General features: G+C 35.2%; 1 protein-coding gene across 8 annotated transcripts in view; it reads left to right on the forward strand.

Moving 5' to 3' along the window:
• The window catches only part of SLC4A10 (solute carrier family 4 member 10), a 271426-nt gene that overhangs the window by 209852 nt on the left and 40114 nt on the right, over positions 1 to 21460 (forward strand). For all 8 annotated transcript variants that reach the window (XM_024579743.3, XM_024579742.3, XM_071220660.1 and 5 more), the window contains one exon: positions 19459 to 19564. In XM_024579743.3, coding sequence (XP_024435511.2) covers positions 19459 to 19564 — 106 coding nt within the window. The remainder of the gene's footprint in view (positions 1 to 19458; positions 19565 to 21460) is intronic.

Here is a 21460-nt window from a genome sequence, read left to right on the forward strand (position 1 = left end):
TGAGTTGTCAGTATAACAACTCTGCCAAGAATAGCTTTTGGGGATTCTATTTGTCAAGAATTCCCTATTAAGTAGATAGTGAACCAAGGTCAATTTTGCTATATAGGCATTTTGTTTTTTGCAAAATATGTATGATTTTGGTTGTTTCAGGGCATTTTCTTTAAAAAGTTTTTAAGTAGATTTTATTTTTATTTCAGTTGAGGGAGAAGGGAAGGAAGGGAAAGAAACATCAATTGGTTGCCTCTCACAGGCTCCCCACTCGGCCCACAGCCCAGGCATGTGCCCTGACTAGGAACCAGACCAGTGACCTTTTGGCTCATTGGCCAGTGCTCAATCCACTGAGCCACACCAACCAGGGCTCAGGGCCCTTTAAATTTAGTATAATCCAAAGGAAACAGTGAAAATATAAGATTTCAGGTTCAGAGTAATGAGGTGGAAGAGATTCATTGGGTCTAAATTGTATTACACTGATGTTTGAAAATGATAAAAACCTAAACAAAAATCACTGAATTGAAATATGATGGAAAGAGACATGACTTGGCGTTATGAACACACCATATAATGTACAGATGATGTGTTATAGAATTGCATACCTTAAACCTATATAATTTTATTAACCAGTATAACCGCAATTTAAAAATATATAATATTGCTTTTAGAACTTATGACATTTATGATGGAAGTACTCAAATATTGCCTGTTGAAGTTAATATACAGTTTAGGATTAAAAATGGGATTGGATCTATTGCTCTTTCTAGTTTTAGCATGACAATAGTTTAGACTTTCTCAAAGGCTGTATTTTATACTGTGTGTGGAAATTATATTGGGTTAGCCAAAAAGTCTATATGTTCTTTCCCATAAAACATAAGAGACATTTAAAATTTTCATCAATAACTTTATTGATTTGGATGTTTTGAGTATGTCAGCTGTCTCCCATGTGGTATAACGTGATTTTTCTCAATTATGTCCCAATTTGATCACTATCAACTTCAAGTGGTCTACCCCACCATGGTGCATTGTCCAGTGAGAAATCTCCAGCATGAGACTTGGCAAACCACTTTTGACATGTTCAGTCACAGCACCTTCTCTATACACTGCACAAATCTCTTTTTTTGCATTTCAGCTGTATTTTTACCTTTCTTGAAATAATAAAGTATAATATCCTAAAAATGTTGCATATTTTCTTCCATCTTCAATATTAAAATGTCTACACAAAAATTCACCAATTTGGTACGTTTTTTTAAAAAAATGCCTGCTGATATGACAGCTGTCACAGTACAATCTAACAAAATTGTTTTAAATGAAGTTAAAGACAGCTAAGTGCTACTGGAGCCACCTTATGGAAAAATCCAAACAAAATTTTGACCAACCCAATGTAAGTCCTTTCTTTGATTTTTGAATTTTTTGTTGCATTTGTGTATACATTTTTATATAGCTAATATTTGAAACAATATATTCTTTATGAGGCAGTTATAACCTCTGCATCAACCACCAATGTTTTTATTAACTGCTTAGATATGGCCTCAAATGTTTTGAAGATTTATTATCTTTCTTTGTTATTAGAGGAAGTTGAAATTATTGACATTAGACCAAAATAGTACAATGTTGTAATTTTAAGAAAGATGCAATAGTAGAACTGAAAACAACACAATTTTATTTATTTATCTAGCTAGCTATCTATTTATTTATTAAATTTTATTTTTCAGTTACAGTTTATATTTAATATTATTTTGTATTAGTTACAGGCATATAGCATAGTGGTTAGACAGTCATATACTCTACAAAGTAATTGCCCCGATATTTCAACTACCCACTGAACACCATACATAGTTATTATAATATTATTGACTGTATTTCCTATGTTGTACTATACATCCTTGTGACTTTCCTGTAACCACCTTGTACTTCTGAATCCTTTCACCTTTTTTCACCCATACCCTCAACCCCCTCTCCTCTGGCACCATCCGTCTGTTCTCTATATCTATGAGTGTTTCTATTTTGCTTTGTTTTGTTTATTTTATTCTTTAAATTTCACATGTAAGTGAAATCATATGGTATTTGTCTTTCTCTGAGTAATTTCACTTAGCATAATACTCTCTAGGTCCATCCGTGCTATTGCAAATTATAATATTTCATTCTTCTTGATGGCCTGAGTAATATTCCATTGTGTATATGTACCACTACTTTTTTATCTACATATCTATTGATGGGCACTTGGGTAGCGTCCATATAGTGGCTTTGTAAATAATGCTGCACTGAACATAAGGGTGGATATATCTTTTTGAATTAGTGTTTTGGGTTTCTTCAGATAGATGAGGCTGTCCAGGAAGTATCCATCCATATACTATGAAAAATAGAGACATTTAGTGAAGAAGATACAAGATATAAGAAACATTGTACACAGGACACTGATGCCTCAGTCCCCTTCAAAGTGGGCACCTTGGGACCTCACACAATTCAAATCACCATCAGCTGCCTTGTCATATTTTCCTGAATCTCATTGACAGATTGAAATCTCTTCCCTTTCAAAGGTGACTTTAGTTTTGGAAAAAGCCAGAAGTTGCAGGGCGCCAAATCTGTGCTGTAGGGGGGCCGAGTCCCCTGGGTGATTTGATGTTTTGCCAAACAACTCTGCTTGAGATGTGATACATGAGCAGGCATGTTGTGATGATGAAGCTGCCAATTACCAGTTACCCATAGCTAAGGCCTTCTGAGTCACCCAAATGGATTCTGTGGAGGAATATTCAAGTTTAACGCAAAATCTGATGCACATTCATTGCTCTACTTGCTCATAATTTTGAATGCCATGGCCACACAGCATGCATGCTCCCTCATCGGTGTCTACCACACCCATTGACTGGTACAGTGAAGTTATCATTGTTCATGCATGTGCATTCCAGTCCACTGCCCTTGGCTCTGTGCATATCGATGTTGCACAAACTGTTCTTGTTAGAGTAACAATGGCTGGACTTTTTCTGGACAGACCTCATATACCCAGAAGTGGAATCACTAGGTCATAAAGAAAGTCTCATTTTTAATTTTTTGAGAAAACTGTACTGTTTTCCATAGTGTCTATACCAATCTGCATTCCTACCAACAGTGCAAAAGGGTTCCCCTTTTTCCACATCCTCGCCAACACTTGTTTGTTGATTTATTGATGGTAGCCATTCTGACAGGTATGAAGTGATATCTCATTGTTGTTTTAATTTGCATTTCTCTGATGATTAGTGATGTTGAGCACCTTTTCATGTCTATTGGCCATCTGTATGTTCTCTTTGGAGAAGTATCTATTCAGATCCTGTGCCCATTTCTTAAATTGGATTGTTTATTTATTTTATGTTAAGTCATATGAATACTTTATAAATTTTGGATATTAACCCCTTATTGGATGTATCATTGGTAAATATCTTCTTTTATTTGGTAGGTTGTGTATTCATATTGTTGATGGTTTCCTTTGCTGTGCAAAAACTTTTTTAGTTTTATGAAGTCCCATTTGGTTTTGTTTGTTTTATTGTTTGTTTGTTTCCCTTGCCTCGGGAGTTATATCAGAAAAAATATTGCTAGAGAAATGTTCAAGATTTTACTGCCTATATTTTCTTTTAGGATTTTTATGGTTTTGAGATTTACAGTTAAGCCTTTAATCTGTTTTTAAGTTTATTCTTGTATAGGATATACCAAGGTGGTCTATTTTCATTTTTTGCCTATATCTGTCTAATTTTCTCAACGCCATTCATTGAATAGACTGTCTTTACCCAATTGCATGTTCTTGCTTCCTTTGTCAAATATTAATTGACCATATAAGCATGGATTTATTTCCGGGCTCTCTATTCCATCCATTTGATCTACGTGTCTGTTTTTATGCCAACACCATGCTGTTTTGATTACTATAGCCTTGTAGTGTAGTTTGATATCAGGCCCTGTGATACCTTCAACTTTGTTCTTCTTTCTCAAGATTGCTGGTTTGTGGTTCCATATAAATTTTTGGGTTATTTGTTCTAGTTTTGTGAGAAACACCATTGTTATTTTGATAGGAATTTCATTGAATCTATAGATTGTTTGGGGAAGTACGGACATTTTGATGATATTATTTTTTTCTATCCATGAGCACAGTATATGCTTACATTTATTTGTATCTTCTTCAGTTTCTTTCTTTAATTTCTTATAATTCTTAAAGTATAGGTGTTTTACCTCCTTGGCTAAAGTTAATCCTAGGCATTTTTTTCATGTAATTGTAAATGGTATTATTTTCTTAATTTCTCTTTCTGATAGTTCATTATTTGTGTATAAAAATGCAACAAGTTCTGAATGTTTATTTTGTATCCTGCTACTTTACTGAATTTCTTTATCAGTTCTAGTAGTTTTTTGTGTAATCTTTAGGGTTTTCTATATATAGTATCATGTCATCTGCAAATAATGACATTTCATTTCTTCTTTTCCAATTTGAATGCCTTTTATTTCTTCTTGTCTGATTGCTGTGGCTAGGACTTCCAGTGTTATGTTGAATAAGAGTGGTGAAAGTGGACATCCCTGTCTTGTTCCTGATTTTGAGGAAAACAATTTTTTTTTTCATTGAGTGTGTTGAGATATGTTCCCCCTATTCCCACTTTGCTGAGAGTTTTTATCATAAATGATGCTGGATTTTGTCAAATGGTTTTCTGCATCTATTGATATGACTATATGATTTTTAATGTTTCATTTTGGAAAATAACATGATTTTTAGTACTTTTTCTTGGTCTTCAGAGATAGCTTTATAATATACCTCTGTTTGGGGGCAAGAAAATCAGAGTGGAAACAAAATAACTTTTCCAATGAAAGCAAATAGTGAGGGTGCTGTGAACAGGGTTCAGAAATGGATGAAGGAGGTGTCAGGAATACTCAGCAAGCAGGCAGATGGGAAGAGCAGTTCGATCAGAATGAGTGATAACAAGGATACTTGCCTTTCCATTTATCTTCAGTTGCAAAATGAGCAGTGTCTCCTAATTTGAATATCCTTGCTAGGATGTATACTTATCTCTGCTTGGGTTTTCAGACCTACTACATGCCAGACACTTTGTCAGGTGCGAAGGAAATCATGGAAAATCGTCTGTTCTTGATGAGCTTCCAGTTTAATAGGGAATGCAGACAAAGAGACAACACAATGAAATGCGTGCTGTGTTAAGGGACTGGTACAGAATGCTATAGTATCACATCAGAAGACCACCTAACTCAAATTTTGGGTTCAGAGAAGACTTCCTGGATGAAGTGACATAGAAGACCAAAAAATGGGTAGGAGTTAGAAAGGTGCTAAGGAATAGGGCAGCAGAGAGGTTCCAAAGGAGGGAATGGCACAGGCCCGGATGCAAGCAATTCTTCAAATCAATGCTTTGAAATATCTGTTCAAAGCCATATGGATAGTGGCAAATGAGAAATCAGACTTAGGTTTGATACCTCTGATATAATTTTCAGGACACTGATGAATACAAATAAGCTCTCAAAAAGAAACAATACGGAACAAATAGAATAGGCGAAAGCAGAACTCTTCTTTTTGAAGTGGTGTGGAGGCAGCAATTATCCACCATTTCAGCTGTCCCCTGAGCCCTTAGCGGCAGTTTCTAAGGTACTTCAGACTGAGGATCACAGTTTAAAATCCCCTAGTCTAGAAAGGAGAAAGATCAGAGAAACAAGGACTGAGCCCTGGTAATGGTCACAGCTTGAAAGTAGAAGAATGAAAAAATTGTAATCAACAGATACAACATTAAAAAGAGGCAGCAGAAAAGGGAAAAAAGCATGAATAATATTAGGTTGTAGAAGGCAAGGAACAACACTGTATCAAGAAATCTTTAGAGAGATTTGTTACAGAGATCAGAGAGAATAAAAAAGAGAGATCGTTGTTAACTTTAGTACAGTCTGTTGGGTGGAGAGGAGAAGCATGATTAGAAGGCAGTTTGCAAAAAATTAAGATGGGAGTAGGTGGTAAAGAAATGAGAAAAGTGTGCATAGGCCACTTTGGTGTCAAGGAAAGTGAAAAACAGTGCCTTAGGAGCAGACAGCGAGATCATGAGAATGATAATTTGTGATCAAAAAGGGCTGTGTGTGTTTAAAAATGAGGACACAGAGACAGAGGGAAGAGAGATAAGAGATGATAGAAACAGAGTGGATAAACCGGGGATTGCAAAATTCCAGGAATCAAAGAGTGATGAGATCAAGACAAATTGTGGGGTTAAGTAAAACAAATGCTCAGGGACGAATTTGAGAAAAAAGAATTGCTTGATTGGTCCATGACTCCTGCCTGTCATGGTGATTAGGATGAGAGGACACAGGTCCTGACTTGCTTAATGTTTCCATCTCTGCTTTTTAAAAAGATCCCCACCAGTTTATACGTTACACTCCATCACAGTGTGCACATCTGAAACCTAATTATTAGAAGGCTGAGGAGGAATGTGGGCCAGTCACTGTCTTCCACTGCCCAAGTGCCCTTCTCAACCAAAATAGGGGAGGTAGGAGGCATGGAAAGATTTATTCATCCTGATGGGCCGTGAGGTTTTAATGTCTCCTGGACCTGAAGTGGGTATAAGAGAAACACAGGGAATAACAGTCTCCTTGGGAAACGTGGTTATCGCACTGTCTTCTGTTTGTTTCACACCTGTTTCCTGAGTCACTCATGTTGTGTACCTGACTCCGATCAGTTTTGTCATTACTCGCTGTTTGGAAGAGCAAAACTAATCTTTTTTGCTATGCATGTGATGCATAAATTTATCAACATACTTTTAGTCATGTACACGAAAGAAAATAAGCAAAAGTTACTGCTAACAGTGACCACTTTAATGTATAATTTCACACTTTTGCACAAAATATTTTGTGTTTCATGAATTTCACATGACACTTTCAGTGGTTTTCTGTTCCAGTCACTGTGACCTAATCAGTTTTAAGTGTCATTCTACTCCTGTTCACCTGGAGTTTTCGACTCATGCTGCTGGCCTTGTGCTTTCACAGTTTTTGTGAGACAATTCTTAGAAAATGCCAAGGCTAGGATGCAGTACACCTGAGTTGTATCCTTTGCAATTTTAACATGCCTTTACGCTCACATATTTTGTTTAGGTGTAAGATATTAAAGAAGAGGCGCCATCTACTTTTCAAAGATAATTTTTTGTACTTGGGCCTCCTATATGTAGATCTCCTTAAATCCATAGTTTTATCAACCAAATAACAAAATGTATTAATTTCTTTAAGACTAGGATGCCTAGGACCTGTGGCGTCCTGATCTTCTAGTGTGGTAACATGTAGACCTTGTGTTTGAAGCCATAGGGTTTCTTTCATTGTGCCAACAGCAAGTGTCAAGAGAATCATTTTAGTTGCAAGAATATATACATTTCACCAGATGATCAAGCTGAATTTGTCAAGTTAGCAATAAGTAATGAGTTTGTGGAAATAACTTTTTCTAGGTTGCTTTGTTTTTAAGAAATGGCAAAAATAGAATAAAGCATTCTGCTCATAAAAGATGAAATGTGTCTTCAAATATATTGTAATAATTTAACACCTTCAAATATGGCTAGCTAAAGAAAGATTAGGGACCATATTAACTCTTTGCAGTTGGTTGGATCAAAGCAAGCAGCAGGGTCTATTACCCTAGTTTCCAATATATTAGCATACTGGAATTGGGTAATATCCAATAGTTACCAAGCTGTTATAAACTGTGATCTCACTACTAGGTTATAGGAAGGGCTTCCCCCCCATCTTTTTGTTGGTTTTTTTTCAGCCCCATCCCTCTACAAAACCCAGGACAATGATTTATTTTGGATGAATGTTATTTACTGCCTGACTTTATACTCACAGAAGAAGATTATTTTTCTAATCTCCTTAACTAGATTCAAGCCTCCTTTAAAGCAGAAAACGCAACAATTTTATCTCCCATAGCCCCAGCATAATAGTATAGAATATAGTAATACTTAATGCATATCAATTAACTGAATGTGTTATAATATAATTGACATCATCTGGCGAATCATGTTTGACCACTAAAGACAATTGCACTGTTTTATAGTATCTTTAACACTATCTTAAAGATTTCAACTAGAAATTTTGAATAAACTTGAGATGTTATGAGAATCTTAATGTGGGATAAAAATATACAAACTGAATCCATAAACCTAGTTCTGGCTGAAAATTTAGACAGGGCGCCAGCATGGTGGAGAAGTCATCTGGAAGCGAGGCAGGACCGCAGCCTACAGCACAACTCCCGATGCTGGTCAGAGGTGCGGAGAGAAAGCGGATGAGAGGGAGCTTATCAAAGCTCATTGACCTGTTAGTCCCGACTAATAAAAAAAAATAAAGAATAAAACTGAGCTTTAGAGAAACCCCTGTGTTTCAAGTTGTTAATCACTTTTTTACTACATATACACTTGACTAAGTTTATCCAGAATTGCTTGCAACGTAACTTTATAATTGTATTTTTAGGTATTTATTTGTGTAAGGTATGTGTAACTCCACTAGATAAATCCCCATGACTATTAGGCAGACACACCTTTGTAACCCCAGTGGCAGCAAAGTGCTTGGCACATATCATAAAATGAACGTGTTTGTTCATAGTTTTATATTTCTGAAATGCTTCTGGCAACTTGTATTTAACATAGAGTTTTTTCTCTATTAAGAAGCTGATATTAAGAAAGTAGATTATCTGACATCTCAGAATCAAATAAATATAATAGTAAACTCTCAATAAATCATTCTTCAATAAATAAATTTCCGACAACCATCTTTTTGTTGATTCTTAGTCCAAACACTTGCTACCTTTGTTTTCCCTTCCTACTGTTGAACTAAATTCTTAGTTTAATAAAATCTTATCTCCAGTAGCAATAATATCCAGTATAAGTTTATTATTTACCTGTTTTATCATTATTGTTCTAATGAATTATGAATCTTTGAATTACAAGATTGTCTCTTCATCTTTCTGCCTCCAGAGATCCAGAGGGTTAGTAGACACCAGTAAGCCTTTGTTAAGTGTCTTTTAACGATATTACTTCTCAGATCTACCCCCAGCTGCTATTTTCTTTCTGTGTAACTGTAGATTTGCAAACCTTAAATAGATTTATCTTTCATGCTTTCTTGTCAAATCGCTATCAAACATTTGCATGAACATCCATATTAGAGGGAGAGTACTAAGCCTGGATTGGTGGTTTCCTTAAGACACACTGAATTTCCTAACTGGGCATGGCTCAACTGGTTGAATGTTGTCTCACAATGCAAAAGATTGCCAGTTCAATTCCCCGTTAGGTCACATGCCTGGGTTGCGGGCCTTGTCCCCGGTTGGGGTGCATGGAAGAGGCAATCAGTTGATGTTTCTTTTACACATTGATATTTCTCTCCCTGTCTTTCTCCCTGCCTTCATCTCTCTGTTAAATCGATTTTTAAAAAATCTTTAAAAAATACATTGAGTGGCCATAGGTCATGTGTTTGCATATCAAATACACAGTATTTCACTTTGTTAGGATGTGATGACCATTCTCAGAGAGAATGATTAGTAGAAGGCTAATTTTATTTCTTCCAAAAAATTCATTTAGATATCTAAAAGAATAAAGCACCCATGCTATAATTTTTTCAATTATAAAAGCATGAAAGATTTGCCCATACTTCCCAATAAATGTTTGTTTAATATATACATCCATATGTGCTACTGAAAAAATGGTATCCCTCATCTTTGCTTTTCTGAGACACATTGTAGTATTCTTTGCCTGTGGATAGTGGGATCTACCAGCTTATAGTTCTTCCCACTGCTGGAATTGAAATTTTTTTTTAAATCATTGTTTCTCAACCACTGATACACATGCAATCAGAGAAAATCAGAGAAAGCTTAAATAAGCAACAGGTTTTTTTTTAAATCAGGTATTTATAATAAAATATTCTTCCAAAAATCCCACTGGATTTTTATATCCTTAGAATCCATTGTAAATGAAAACAAATGATTAATGAACCATGTAGTTATTTGACAGAATAAATAGAAACACATAGCTATAAAGAGTTGTGAACCATTGCTCTAGCAACTGTCTAGCAGTTTTAGTTTCTAAATATCAGTTAAAATAAGTACACTGAAGTTTTATTTTTTAAATTAAAGTTTAATTCCAGGGAAATTAACAATTAAAAAATCTTTTTAAGTACATCATTTTATATTTTCTAAAAACTTACGGAGCAGATAGAATCTATGTAATAGAGCAAGTTAATAGCTTGCGACTTATTAATAATCATATAAGGCGTAACAAAGGGTAGAGCCCATGTTTCTCTGTTATGCTTTCTCTGTTAGATGGTGTGATGTCATCCTGCACTCAACTTTACCTCACCTGTTCAGCATATTGTTATGAATTCTTTATGAGATTAATATAATGCTAGCGTTGGCCCTTTGTATGTGATTTGATCATTTTACTCAGGATATCTGTCATTCTTATTGGGAAATTTTGAGCAAATTAATGTTGTTCATGTAAAACATTGCTACATTGTTCATTCGTTGTTGGATATTTTAAGTATCACCACTGTGTACTTTATAATCTCAGTAATGCTAAAAGAATGCGTAAAGCCATTGCTAATAATTTATTTTGGAACAAGAAACACTTCCCTTTAACTGTGGTAGTTACTATGTTAATTACTATGAACACTACTTCTACTCAGTATTTATAGAACTAGCCAAGTTCAGTTAGCTTAGAATAATTTTTCCATGTATAAATTCAATTCTTGGTTATATAAGGTATTCAGCTTATGTACTTTACCTTTATTATTTAACAAACAGGAAAACATCAAGTGAAGAGTACATATAACTCTTATAAAGAAAGAAGTTTACTTTGTAAAAACATTCTATTGTCATAGCTCTCAGATTCAGGCAAAATAGTTTTTATATCTCACCTAAAAACTATCTTTATACATATTTTCTCCATAAGACTGTTCAAATATTATGTGAAGGGTAACAAAATATGTTCTGTGAATGAATGTTCATTACTAGTCGCAGTGAAGTTTATGTTGAGGCCAGTTTTGCTGCTTCTACTCACCCCACTATGTTGCTCTTCATTGCATAGGTACCTCCTGGTGTCTTCACAGTCTATAAAAACTTGCTCTAAAGATAATTAGTTAGAGACTAGTTTTATTTCAAAAAATTTCATTTTCATATTTAAAAGAATGACCCACTTATAGTAGAATTTTTTTTTCAGTTATAAAAGCAGACTTCAGGGAGTAAGAGAGGGGATCCTACTCACTCTGAAATCATATCACTTGGTGTTATGGGTTGAATTGTGTTCTGCCAAAATTCAGTTGTGAAAGCCCTAATCCTCAGTACCTTAGAATATGGCTGTATTTGGAGACAGGGCCTTTACAGAAGTAATTAAGGTTAAATGAGGTCATACGGGTAGGTCCTAATTAAATCTGACTTGTATCCTATAAGAAGAGGAAATTTGGACAAAGAGACACCAGAATGCACACACACATAGAAAAGACCATTCAAGGCACAGCAGGAGGGTCGCATCTGCAAGCAGCACAGAGAGGCCCCAGAGGAAATCAACCTTGATGACACTTTGATCTCAGACTTCTAGCCTCCAGAGCTGTAGGAAAATAACTTTGGATTGTTTCAGCCACCCAGTCTGTGGTATTTTGGTATAGCAGCCCTAGGAAACTAGTGTACTGAGTAAGTGCCTATAGTTTAGTTCTATTTATGTTTGGAGTTGTAACAGCAAACTCTCTGAAGTCTCTCCCCCTGTTAATGGCAATTCCATTCTTTCAGCTGTTCAGACGAAAAAAACCCATGGATTTATTTTTGACTACTCTCTCACCCACCCAGACTTTTCAACAAATATAATGGCTCTCTATATAAACTTTAAACACTACATACCACCCTCTCTACCTCCATACTCTCTTGTCTAGATCATTACAGTTGTCTTCCAACTGGTGTCCCTGATTTTACACTTGCTCTTCCACAGGCTGTTCTCTATGAAGCCGCCAGAATTACTCTCCTACATCCCAACACAGAGCGTGTCACACTGCTTCTCAAAGCCCACTGATGGGGCTTAAAAACACTGTATGTTCATAAATATGTTGAAAACATAAGAAGAACTACTGAAGGAAATGTCAAAAATTACAGTAATCGATGGAAAGACTCTGAAAGATTTTTTTTTAATTTTATAAATATTCTACAGTGTGGTTTTATTATTTTGCTAGCTCAAAACACTTTTGAAATAGAAAAAAGAATAGACATAAAAAATGTGTTTGGCTTCTACAGATAGATCATAATTCTGATTTTACACCACATACAATATTAATACCTAACTTGTCACACAGTGCTCTGGGGTCTAATTTACTCAATAAAGAGACTTCAAAAAAGAAAAATGAATCGCAAACCATTACTGCTCAGCACACACAGGAAGGCACTAATAGTAACTACAAAGACAAAAAGAGATCATCTGTAACCCAGGACTAAAATTAGTAATAATGTTGAAGAGAGTTCTACCAAATTATGTTTTCCAGAAGACAGCCACAGGCTCTTCTCCTGGAAGGAAGATTGATCACCTCCATTAGCCTTGAAACCAAAGCAGAGACTTTTGGATGAGGGCATTTAATTATAATGTTTATCTGATCACTCTGTAGTCATTTACATAAACAAGATGGCTTAGGGCACACACGTTTGGGGGGAGGGGCGGACAGTAAGGGATAGTACTTGGTGGAGAGTGTATTTTAAGCCAAACAATCCAACACCATAAGTCAGAATTATTGACATTTTATACTGGTGTTTTTAAAAATATAAAAAAGTGCAGATACTACCCATTCTATCTATTGCCATTGGATTGTTGCACCAGTCCGATAATAATAATAATAACAACAATAACAATAATGACGATACCTAACACCTGTGTAGGATTTACTTATGCCAGATCCTGGTGCTTTTACTTCTATCAACTCGTTTTACATTTGTAGTGATCCTGTGAGATTGAGTACTGTGATTATCCCCACTCTAAGAGAACAAATATAGAGAAGTAATTTGTCCGAAGTCGCTCAGGTGAAGTGCATGGATTTGACTTAGCATAAGAAGATTGGCTAAAGAGTCCCAAGTCCAGCATTCTAAGCACTTATGTACCTAAAGATACTGTTTTGCATTAATACTTCCATCTTATGATTAGAGTCACTAAAAATTACTTTGCATGAAATTGACAGAAGAATTAATCCAAACATTTTTATCTCCTTACATTGCTGTCTCTAGTGGTTTTTTTTCTTTTCCTTTCCTCTTTTTGTAGTTTTGAATTGGAGTTATTTGAGTAAGTTCATACGTGTAGGTGAAAAACAGGAAAGTGGGGATTTTTTTCTCATTTTATTATTGATTTATTTATTTAGAATATCTGTCTTTGATGTTTAAGAACATAAAATCTAAATAGCCTTAGTCTTCTTTGAACCAACAAGGAAAGGGATGGGTAGAGAGATCTTTCTCCTACTTCCTGTCCCAGCATGCGGCCTCTGAGAACTGTCTGCTGAGATTTCAAAGGTCAGAGGTGCGGATGAGGAAGGAGCAGTGCGCCTGTTTCCTTAAAGTAGCAGCTGTCACATTCACCTTACTCAGGAAACAATAATGATTTCGTTGTTGGTTGGCTATCCGTGATATCTGTAATATATAAAATATATCTTTTAGATTAAAAAATGTATGTTTCCATTTTGAAATTCATTTATTGATGAGGAATGTTATTAATAAAAGATAAGCCTGATAAGGAGGCACAGGTGACTAATGTCCACTAGTAGACCTGACTCTCCAAAAAACTGGCTTTTCTATGAGCTTGCCATTTTTATAACAAATTTCTTAGTGTATTCAGAACATCACTGTGAGAACGGAATGGAGTGACACGATTTGGCGTTGTCCTCACTGACAGGGTACAATCGCTCTGAGAAACGAACCAGGGCCCTGAGGGAATGGCGCACACTCCAGCTGAAGGAAGTCTTACCAAGCCAGGTTTAGATGACACAATGGGAAATGGGAATCTGGAGAGTGGAGGACAGGGCTGCTGGGCATTTTGGGGGGGATGTATTAAAGGAGACATGTTGTGGAAAGGGAGCTAGGAAGCCCACACAGTAAAACGTAGATTCCTTAATTTGTGCAGGAGCCATCTCGTTCATCTGGCTGTGCTGATGGAAATGGCACAGAGTTACATCCAGAGGAAGCACGTACTAACTGATAGAGCAGAGGTTTCAGGGTCCAACAGACCTGCATTCAAATCGAATTCTGGCTGCGTGTATGGCTGTTTCCTCCATCTGTAAAGTGTAGAAATCAAACCATCAAACTAGAAAACAAGGTGCCTCATGCCATGCATGCGGTAGCTGCTGCAGAATACAGTTACACCAGAAATAAGACAATGTTAACTAAAGGAACTTCCTTTGCCTACTCCATCTCCCATGGGCTCCATTTATGTAAAGAGTGCAGACCAGAAACCCTGTATCCTACCTCATCCTTTCCCGGGTACCAGCCTGCTGCTGAGCTTTCCTTTCTCATTTTTAAATGGGCACAAAATACCTGCCCTACCCATGGGAGTGATTTGAGTTTTGATATTGTATCAAAGCATTTTATAACCCACAGAACAAAGATATGTAAGGAACTTTATGTGAACATTTACTACATTTTAGGAATAGTACTGGAAGCTTTACACTTATTATAATTGTTTTTCATATAAAATGTGTTAATAAAAGCTCAAAGAGGTTGTGTTATTTCCTAAGTTCAAATAGGTCCAAAGAGGCACAGTCAAGATTCACTTCAATATTACTTTCTCTTTCCACTCAGAGCTCAGGATTTATTAAATAAATAAGATGGTGGGTGGCATTAATAAAAAAGGGAGGGGGGTTGGAAATCACTGAATAATCTGCCCCTTCAGCAAAGCTGACAAAGAAAACATCCTGATAAAATCAGTGCTTGTATTTTAGAACAGACAACCTGAAAACCTTGGGCCTTCATACAGTTTTAAAATAGTTTTTATATTTTGAGTATAAAGTAAAAAGGGAAAAATAGATCCTTTAGATAAAAAAATGTGGTATGCCATTCCAGCCAGATCCAAGCTTAGATTTTTTTATAAGTTCCATTCTAGACATATTGCAAACATATATACAAATCACAAATAACACAAAAATAGGAAAAACATAAGGACTTCCTTTGTTTTTGGAAAATAGAATGGGAAACAATATTTCTGAGAAAGTTCTCAGAAAGAGAAATATTTTTTCATAATTGCTAACATCTCCTTTAGACAGTAAGATAGATTTATGTTTATAGTCTTAATAATCACTAATATATCTCCTTTAGGCATTAAGATACATTTTTGTTCATAATCTTAATATAGCTATATTTTTACTCTTTATAAAAATAAGGTTTCCCAATAAAAACAGGGGGTTTTAACAAACTAATCTGTAATTTGCATCACTAAAAATGTAAGTATACACCCCAGGTTCTAATTTCTTAGCACGTTTGGCACAATAGGTTTTGGTCATTGGAATGAGTAATTACTCAGGAAAGCAGCACTGCCTCATTCGAGATGACTTGGTAGTCAATATTTGTTTTCCAGTAAAATGGAAATTTCGTGAGCAGAAACATTGAGCTCCTTGAGAACTCATCAGTGAAGAGAATGTTTCTGAGCAGCTTCTGAGCAATTATACCTTAAGCAGTTCATCCCAGATCTGGGGTCTTCACTCCTTATTACAGCTCTGCCAGACACAATCATGTAAGCCCCTTTTTAATCAAGTTATTTGTTTTGTTGCTATTGAGTTATAGGAACACCCTATATAGTTTGGATATTAATGGCTTATGAGATACATAGTTTGCAAATATTTTCTCCCATTACATAGGTTGACTTTTCACTTTGTTGATTGTTTACTTTCTATCCAGAAGCTTTAGTTTGATGTGGTCCCACTGTATATTTTTGCTTTTGTTGCCTGTGATTTTGATGTTATATCCAAGAAATATTGCTAATACCAATGTCATAAAGCTTTCCCCTCTGTTCTTCTAGGAATTTTATATATTCATGTCTTACATTTAAGTCCTTAATCCATCTTGAGTTGTATGGTATAAGATAAGGGTCCAATTTATTTTTTTGCAGGTGGGTATCCACCATTTGTTGAAGAGACTATTCTTTTTTACCACTATGTAGTCTTGATGTCCTTGTAAAATGTCATCTGACTGTGTATGTGGGGGTTTATTTCTGGGCTCTCTATTCTGTTCTATTGTAGGTTCTACATATCTGTATTTATGCCAGTACTGTACTCTTTTGATTACTGTAGCTTTCTAATATGTTTTGAAATCAGAAAATGTAAGGCATTCAACAACTTTGTTCTTTCTCAAGATGGTGTTGGCTATTCAGGATCCTTTGTGGTTCCATATGAATTTTAGGACTTTTTTTTTCCTGTAAAAAATGCCATTGGGATTTTGATAGAAATTTCATTGAATTTGTAGATGACTGAGGGTAGTATGGGCATTTTAACAACACTGAGTCTTCCAATACATGAATACTTTTATCTTTCATTTATTTGTGTCTTCTTTCTTTTCTTTCAGCAATGTTTTATAGTTTTAAGCGTAGATGTCTTTCACCTCCTTGGTTAAGTTTATTTCTAACTCTTTTATTCTTTTTGATATTATTGTAAATGGGATTGTTTTCTTAATTTCCTGTTCAGATTGTTCATTGTTAGCATAACTGATTTTCGTTTGTAGATTTTTGTCCCACAACTTTGCTGAGTTCATTATTCTACCAGTTTCTCATGTGTATTCTTTTAGAATCTACTCTTTTCCTCATTTCATAAATTCTTTTTTATTTATTACTTTGCTTTCTAATTAAGAATGCATGCAAGAAGAAGTGTAAAATCTACAAAAATGTCAACATTTAAAAAATTCTCCCTTAAATTTAATTCGATGGTGTGATTCAATATAGAATTCTAGGTTCAAAATAATTTTGCCTCATACTATTCATAGTATTTCTGAGAAAAAAGTCTGATGCCACTATGAAGTCCTTTGTCTGTGAGTATGCAGTGTTGCGGGGAGGATTTCTGAAACGAACAATAGTTAGTTCCTGTGTTTTCAGCTCCAACTCTTACTTCTTTGTTGAGTATGAGCCCTTCTCTGGGTCCAGAACTCTTTGGGTTTCTACCAGGTAGGCCAGATCCCTCCTCCACTGCAGCTGGTGTTGGAAGGTGGACCTGCCTAGTTTCAAAATCTGGCTCTGACTTCTCTAGCTGTGTAACCTTGGCCAAGTCACTTGTCCCTCTATATTTTCACATGCATAATACTAGCATTTTAAGGATTATATTTACAAGTACTATTATTGCTGTTATTCCTCTGTTCAGCTTTTTTAAACATCTTGCTTTTCATATTCCATTGGTTTATATATCTCTTTTGTTGATGTTTCCCAAATGTTTATTTTTTTATACTATTCCTTTGCTTAATGAATTCTGGGTAATGAGAGAAAATAAGTATGTGAGTTCAGTCCTTTTTAAGCCAGAAGCTAGGTCTGGTTCTCAATTTTAGAAAATATTTGGCAATTTAATGGCTTTAGTGTTATTTCTTTTAAAAATAATTTACATTTTTAAATAAATTATTCTCTTTATATGCATATAGTATCTTTAGTATATTTTCCCAGTGATCTAATGACCCAGAACCAAAATTAAATAGGAATTTTTTTTCTGTAGATTCGTAGCAATAGTAGAAAAACTCTTCTAATGCTGGTTAGAGTTTAAATCTCTTTAAAGCATTGGAAGTAAAATGAAAAGAGCATCAGCATGTTAGAGAAGGCCTAGTGTTCTTTTTGTGTTACATCAAGGTGCAAGTTAACAGTTTTACTGCATTTTGTGAAAGACTGAAAAAATGAACCAGAATTTATACTGATTGTGGTCATGATGATAGCAGCCACAGTTTCAAAACTGCCTAAATACATACCAGGCAATTCATACATATCAGGTCACTTAATCTTCACAATAGAATGCTTGAATAATTTGCTCGTGGCCACATGGCCAGTAAAGAACAGAGCTTTCTGACACAGAGCCCTGTCTTCCATGACTACATAGGGCCAATCTGGGACTTAGGAACCTTTAGCTTTGAATAGCTTGCATTGACAAACATCTATTACAGCATCTTAGGTACTTTTGTTTCCCTTTTGCTATAGCTTCTCCCTCTGCTGTCATAGAGGTCATTGCAGCTACCTGTGGTAGCTAGTGCTTCCATATCCATTCCCTTAAAATCCTGTCACCAAGTTTCTCATTGGAACCATCTGCCCTCTTAGAGGCTCAGCTCTGAGTGAGTCCAGCTGGGAATCCTCTAACCTCCCTTAGTGAGAGCAGGAACCATGTGGTCTATATTGCCAAAGTCAGGTGGAGCTTCTTGCAATAATAGACACTCAAGTTTGAGTGTTCAATAATGAGTGAGTAATGGTAAAGAAAACAGATTAAGTTCCTGATGTTGAAGACAGAAGAGTAACTGTTGCTTAGGCAGAGAGATTTACCAAGTAGAAGCTGGAAGATATTTTCCTATAGAGATAATGTTAGAAATGGTAGTTTGGTCCTACAGTTCTGTTAATACCACTATAACTTCAGTCCAACTAATTTCCATCTTATGCAGCATATGTGGGTTAATCTGGAAGCCCAACCACCATTTATAAAATGCTTCTATAAGAAAAAGCTTTCTGAAGAATAAATACTATGATTGTGAATGAATTTTTGGAAATAAACCACTTGTAAATTGAAGTTAACTTTCTAAAGCCTTTAATTTATTGGTCTTTTCTTGTGTCTTCTCATTGATTAATAAAGTTATAAAGTACATGAGATCAGAAACTATTTTCTATTACATAATAACATCACTCTTATTCTCCCTGCTGCTATCCCCACCCAGCAATTATTATGGTTCCCTATATGTAGTAGATACTCAAAAACTTATGTGTATTGATTGTTTGATATTTAATATGGCTATCACTCAGAATAAAAATAGTATGTTGTGAGATATCTAGACTTCAAACTAACTTTAATTTTGAATTACACAGCAAAGTTATTAATGATCTTTATAATTTGAATTAAATTACTTCATCTTCAGGTGGTATGTTTTTACAATACTAAAAAGTAAATTATAATCATGGATTTGGATGTTTAGTATTTTTTCCTCTTGACTTATAATTTAAAGACAAATGGTCATTTTAAAGTCTAGAAGCATGCTGATTTAAGAAGTCCCCAAAGCCCTGTGTTCTATCCTTCACTTTAAAAAACTTTCTCTGACTGGGACAGAGAGGGAATGATCTCTTCCCAGGAAACGCTATAGAGCAGTCTAGTGCCCTGCAATACATCCACTCTGCTTTCTGGAAATGGTCTGTCCCAGAATAGTGCAGGATGACCTACCCTCTTATCTCTTATGGGAGGAAAGCCATGACTAGGGAAGAAAGACTCATTCCACGTTTGTTTAGAGTACAATGACAAAAAAGATGCTTATTTCACAAACTGCACATTTTGCCTTTTCAGATGTAACTGTGTGGAACCCCATAATCCCAGCAACGATACATTAAAGGAATGGAGGGAGTCCAATGTTTCTGCCTCTGACATAATTTGGGAGAACCTAACTGTGTCAGTAAGTGAGACATTGAAAAAAAAGTCGTATCTTGAATTGCATTGCAGTTTTGGGGCTTTTGTTAACATTGTGAATGAATTATCACCACTAATGTAAATTTTTTTGAATGCATACTACTATAAAAGTGTTGTTTTTTCTTAATTTTACTTGTTTTAAGTATTCATCAGTAAACTGAGGTTTTCTTTCATTATTAAATTTTTCTAATAGTCAGTAGGCCTGAATCGCTCTAAAAGCACAGATACACGGCATCATATAAGTAGACTAACTGAAGGCGTATTAAATGAGAATGGTGTTGACCTACATGAAACCATATGGCAGAATTAAGTTGGCCTTCTGTGTAAAGAAACCAAAACGCGTTTACTTTGCTCGGTAATACTGCTCCAGCTGTTCAGAATATGCTGAGGGTGAGGGGCTGTTTGTTAGTATTTTAGTGTAAATATTGAAGTCTTTGGGAAGAACAGAAGTCAATCTATTAACAAAATTCTGACACCACCTTCAGGAAGAGATTTCTTACTTCTATTTTTTTCTTAACTCCCAGTCAGGAAAGAGGATTGCAACATATTTTGTGCCTTAAATCCTGTACCTTTTAAAAACTTTTATTTTGCTCATTTCTGCTTTGTGATTATTTTCTTTCACAGCTATAGTTCTCCATTCTTCTGAATCTATTATTATGCTTGTACACTTATTTTTTCATCTGTATTTGCTTTCCTTCTGTTTAGTCAAATCTCACAATTGGAAAAATTGAGAGGGGTCTTCTTTTCATAAATATTTTAAAAATCTGAGTCATCCTAGCTTCTCTTTTATTCTCCTCAGTTACAAACATTATGATCCAAAGCTTCTTCCACTTTACCTACTTGTATAAGCTCAAATCCCATTGTAACATCAGCATAAAACTGTGAATTCTAGTTCATTTTATGAAACATGTCATTTTAGTGAGACAGTCAAACAAAAAAAATCTTTTTTGTTTTACAAATATAAAACTCTAAATGTGATTTTTTAAAGTTGAGGTATAATTAATATGCAACATTATATTAGTTTCAGGCATACAACATAATGATTCAATATTTGTATGTATTACAAAGTGATGACCAAAGTAAGTCTAGTCAATGTTTGTCACCATACATAGTTACGGAATTTTGTTTCTTGTGATGAGAACTTTTAAAGTCTGCTCTCTTAGCAACTTTCAAATATAAAAAGGTTTTTTGTAAGAGCTCTTCACCTATTGCCTATTTTGTCAATTTTCCTCATTAAATGTTTTCTTTAGAATCAAAATCAAGTTATTTACCCTCTGTTTACAATCCAATCTTGCCCTATCTTTTACTACCTTTATTTTTGCCCTTGTCACGTCCTTTACACTAAGCCCTCGCTCACCCAGGTAACGGACGACACTGATGACGGTGCTGTGGTTGAGCCCTGCAGTGGTGTGCCTTCCGTCTATATTTTCTTTTTTGTAAACGATAAGGATTTTATGTCTAAAGAATCAACTCAAAACCCCAGTAGTCCCATCTCCAAATTATTTAACAGGATAATTTACTCTATGTTCTTTATATTCTCTGAAGTTTAATGCTAAATAATACGATTCATTCTGTATCGCTGCAAGCCCCACAGAACAATGGATCTGGCTCGCCATGAGTTAGTTTTCGATATTAGAAGTTTTAGAGTCGAGCGGAGTCCAGGGAACAGTATTTTGCAATCAAAGTTTATCTAGCACTGTGTTTAGTTTATTTTTTAAGTTCTGCCAGAAATTTTCATATTTTTTTATTAGTTAAAAGCAGTTTTGCATTAGATAATGGCTAATCTTGACCAGAAATAGCCTTTATCACCAAAGGGAATGCTATATAATGAAAAGATCTTATAATTTTTAAGTCAGTAAAGACCATTAAGATTCTTTTTTCT

This window comes from Desmodus rotundus, chromosome 2 (assembly GCF_022682495.2).
Source record: "Desmodus rotundus isolate HL8 chromosome 2, HLdesRot8A.1, whole genome shotgun sequence".
In the NCBI taxonomy this organism is placed as follows: Eukaryota; Metazoa; Chordata; class Mammalia; order Chiroptera; family Phyllostomidae; genus Desmodus; species Desmodus rotundus.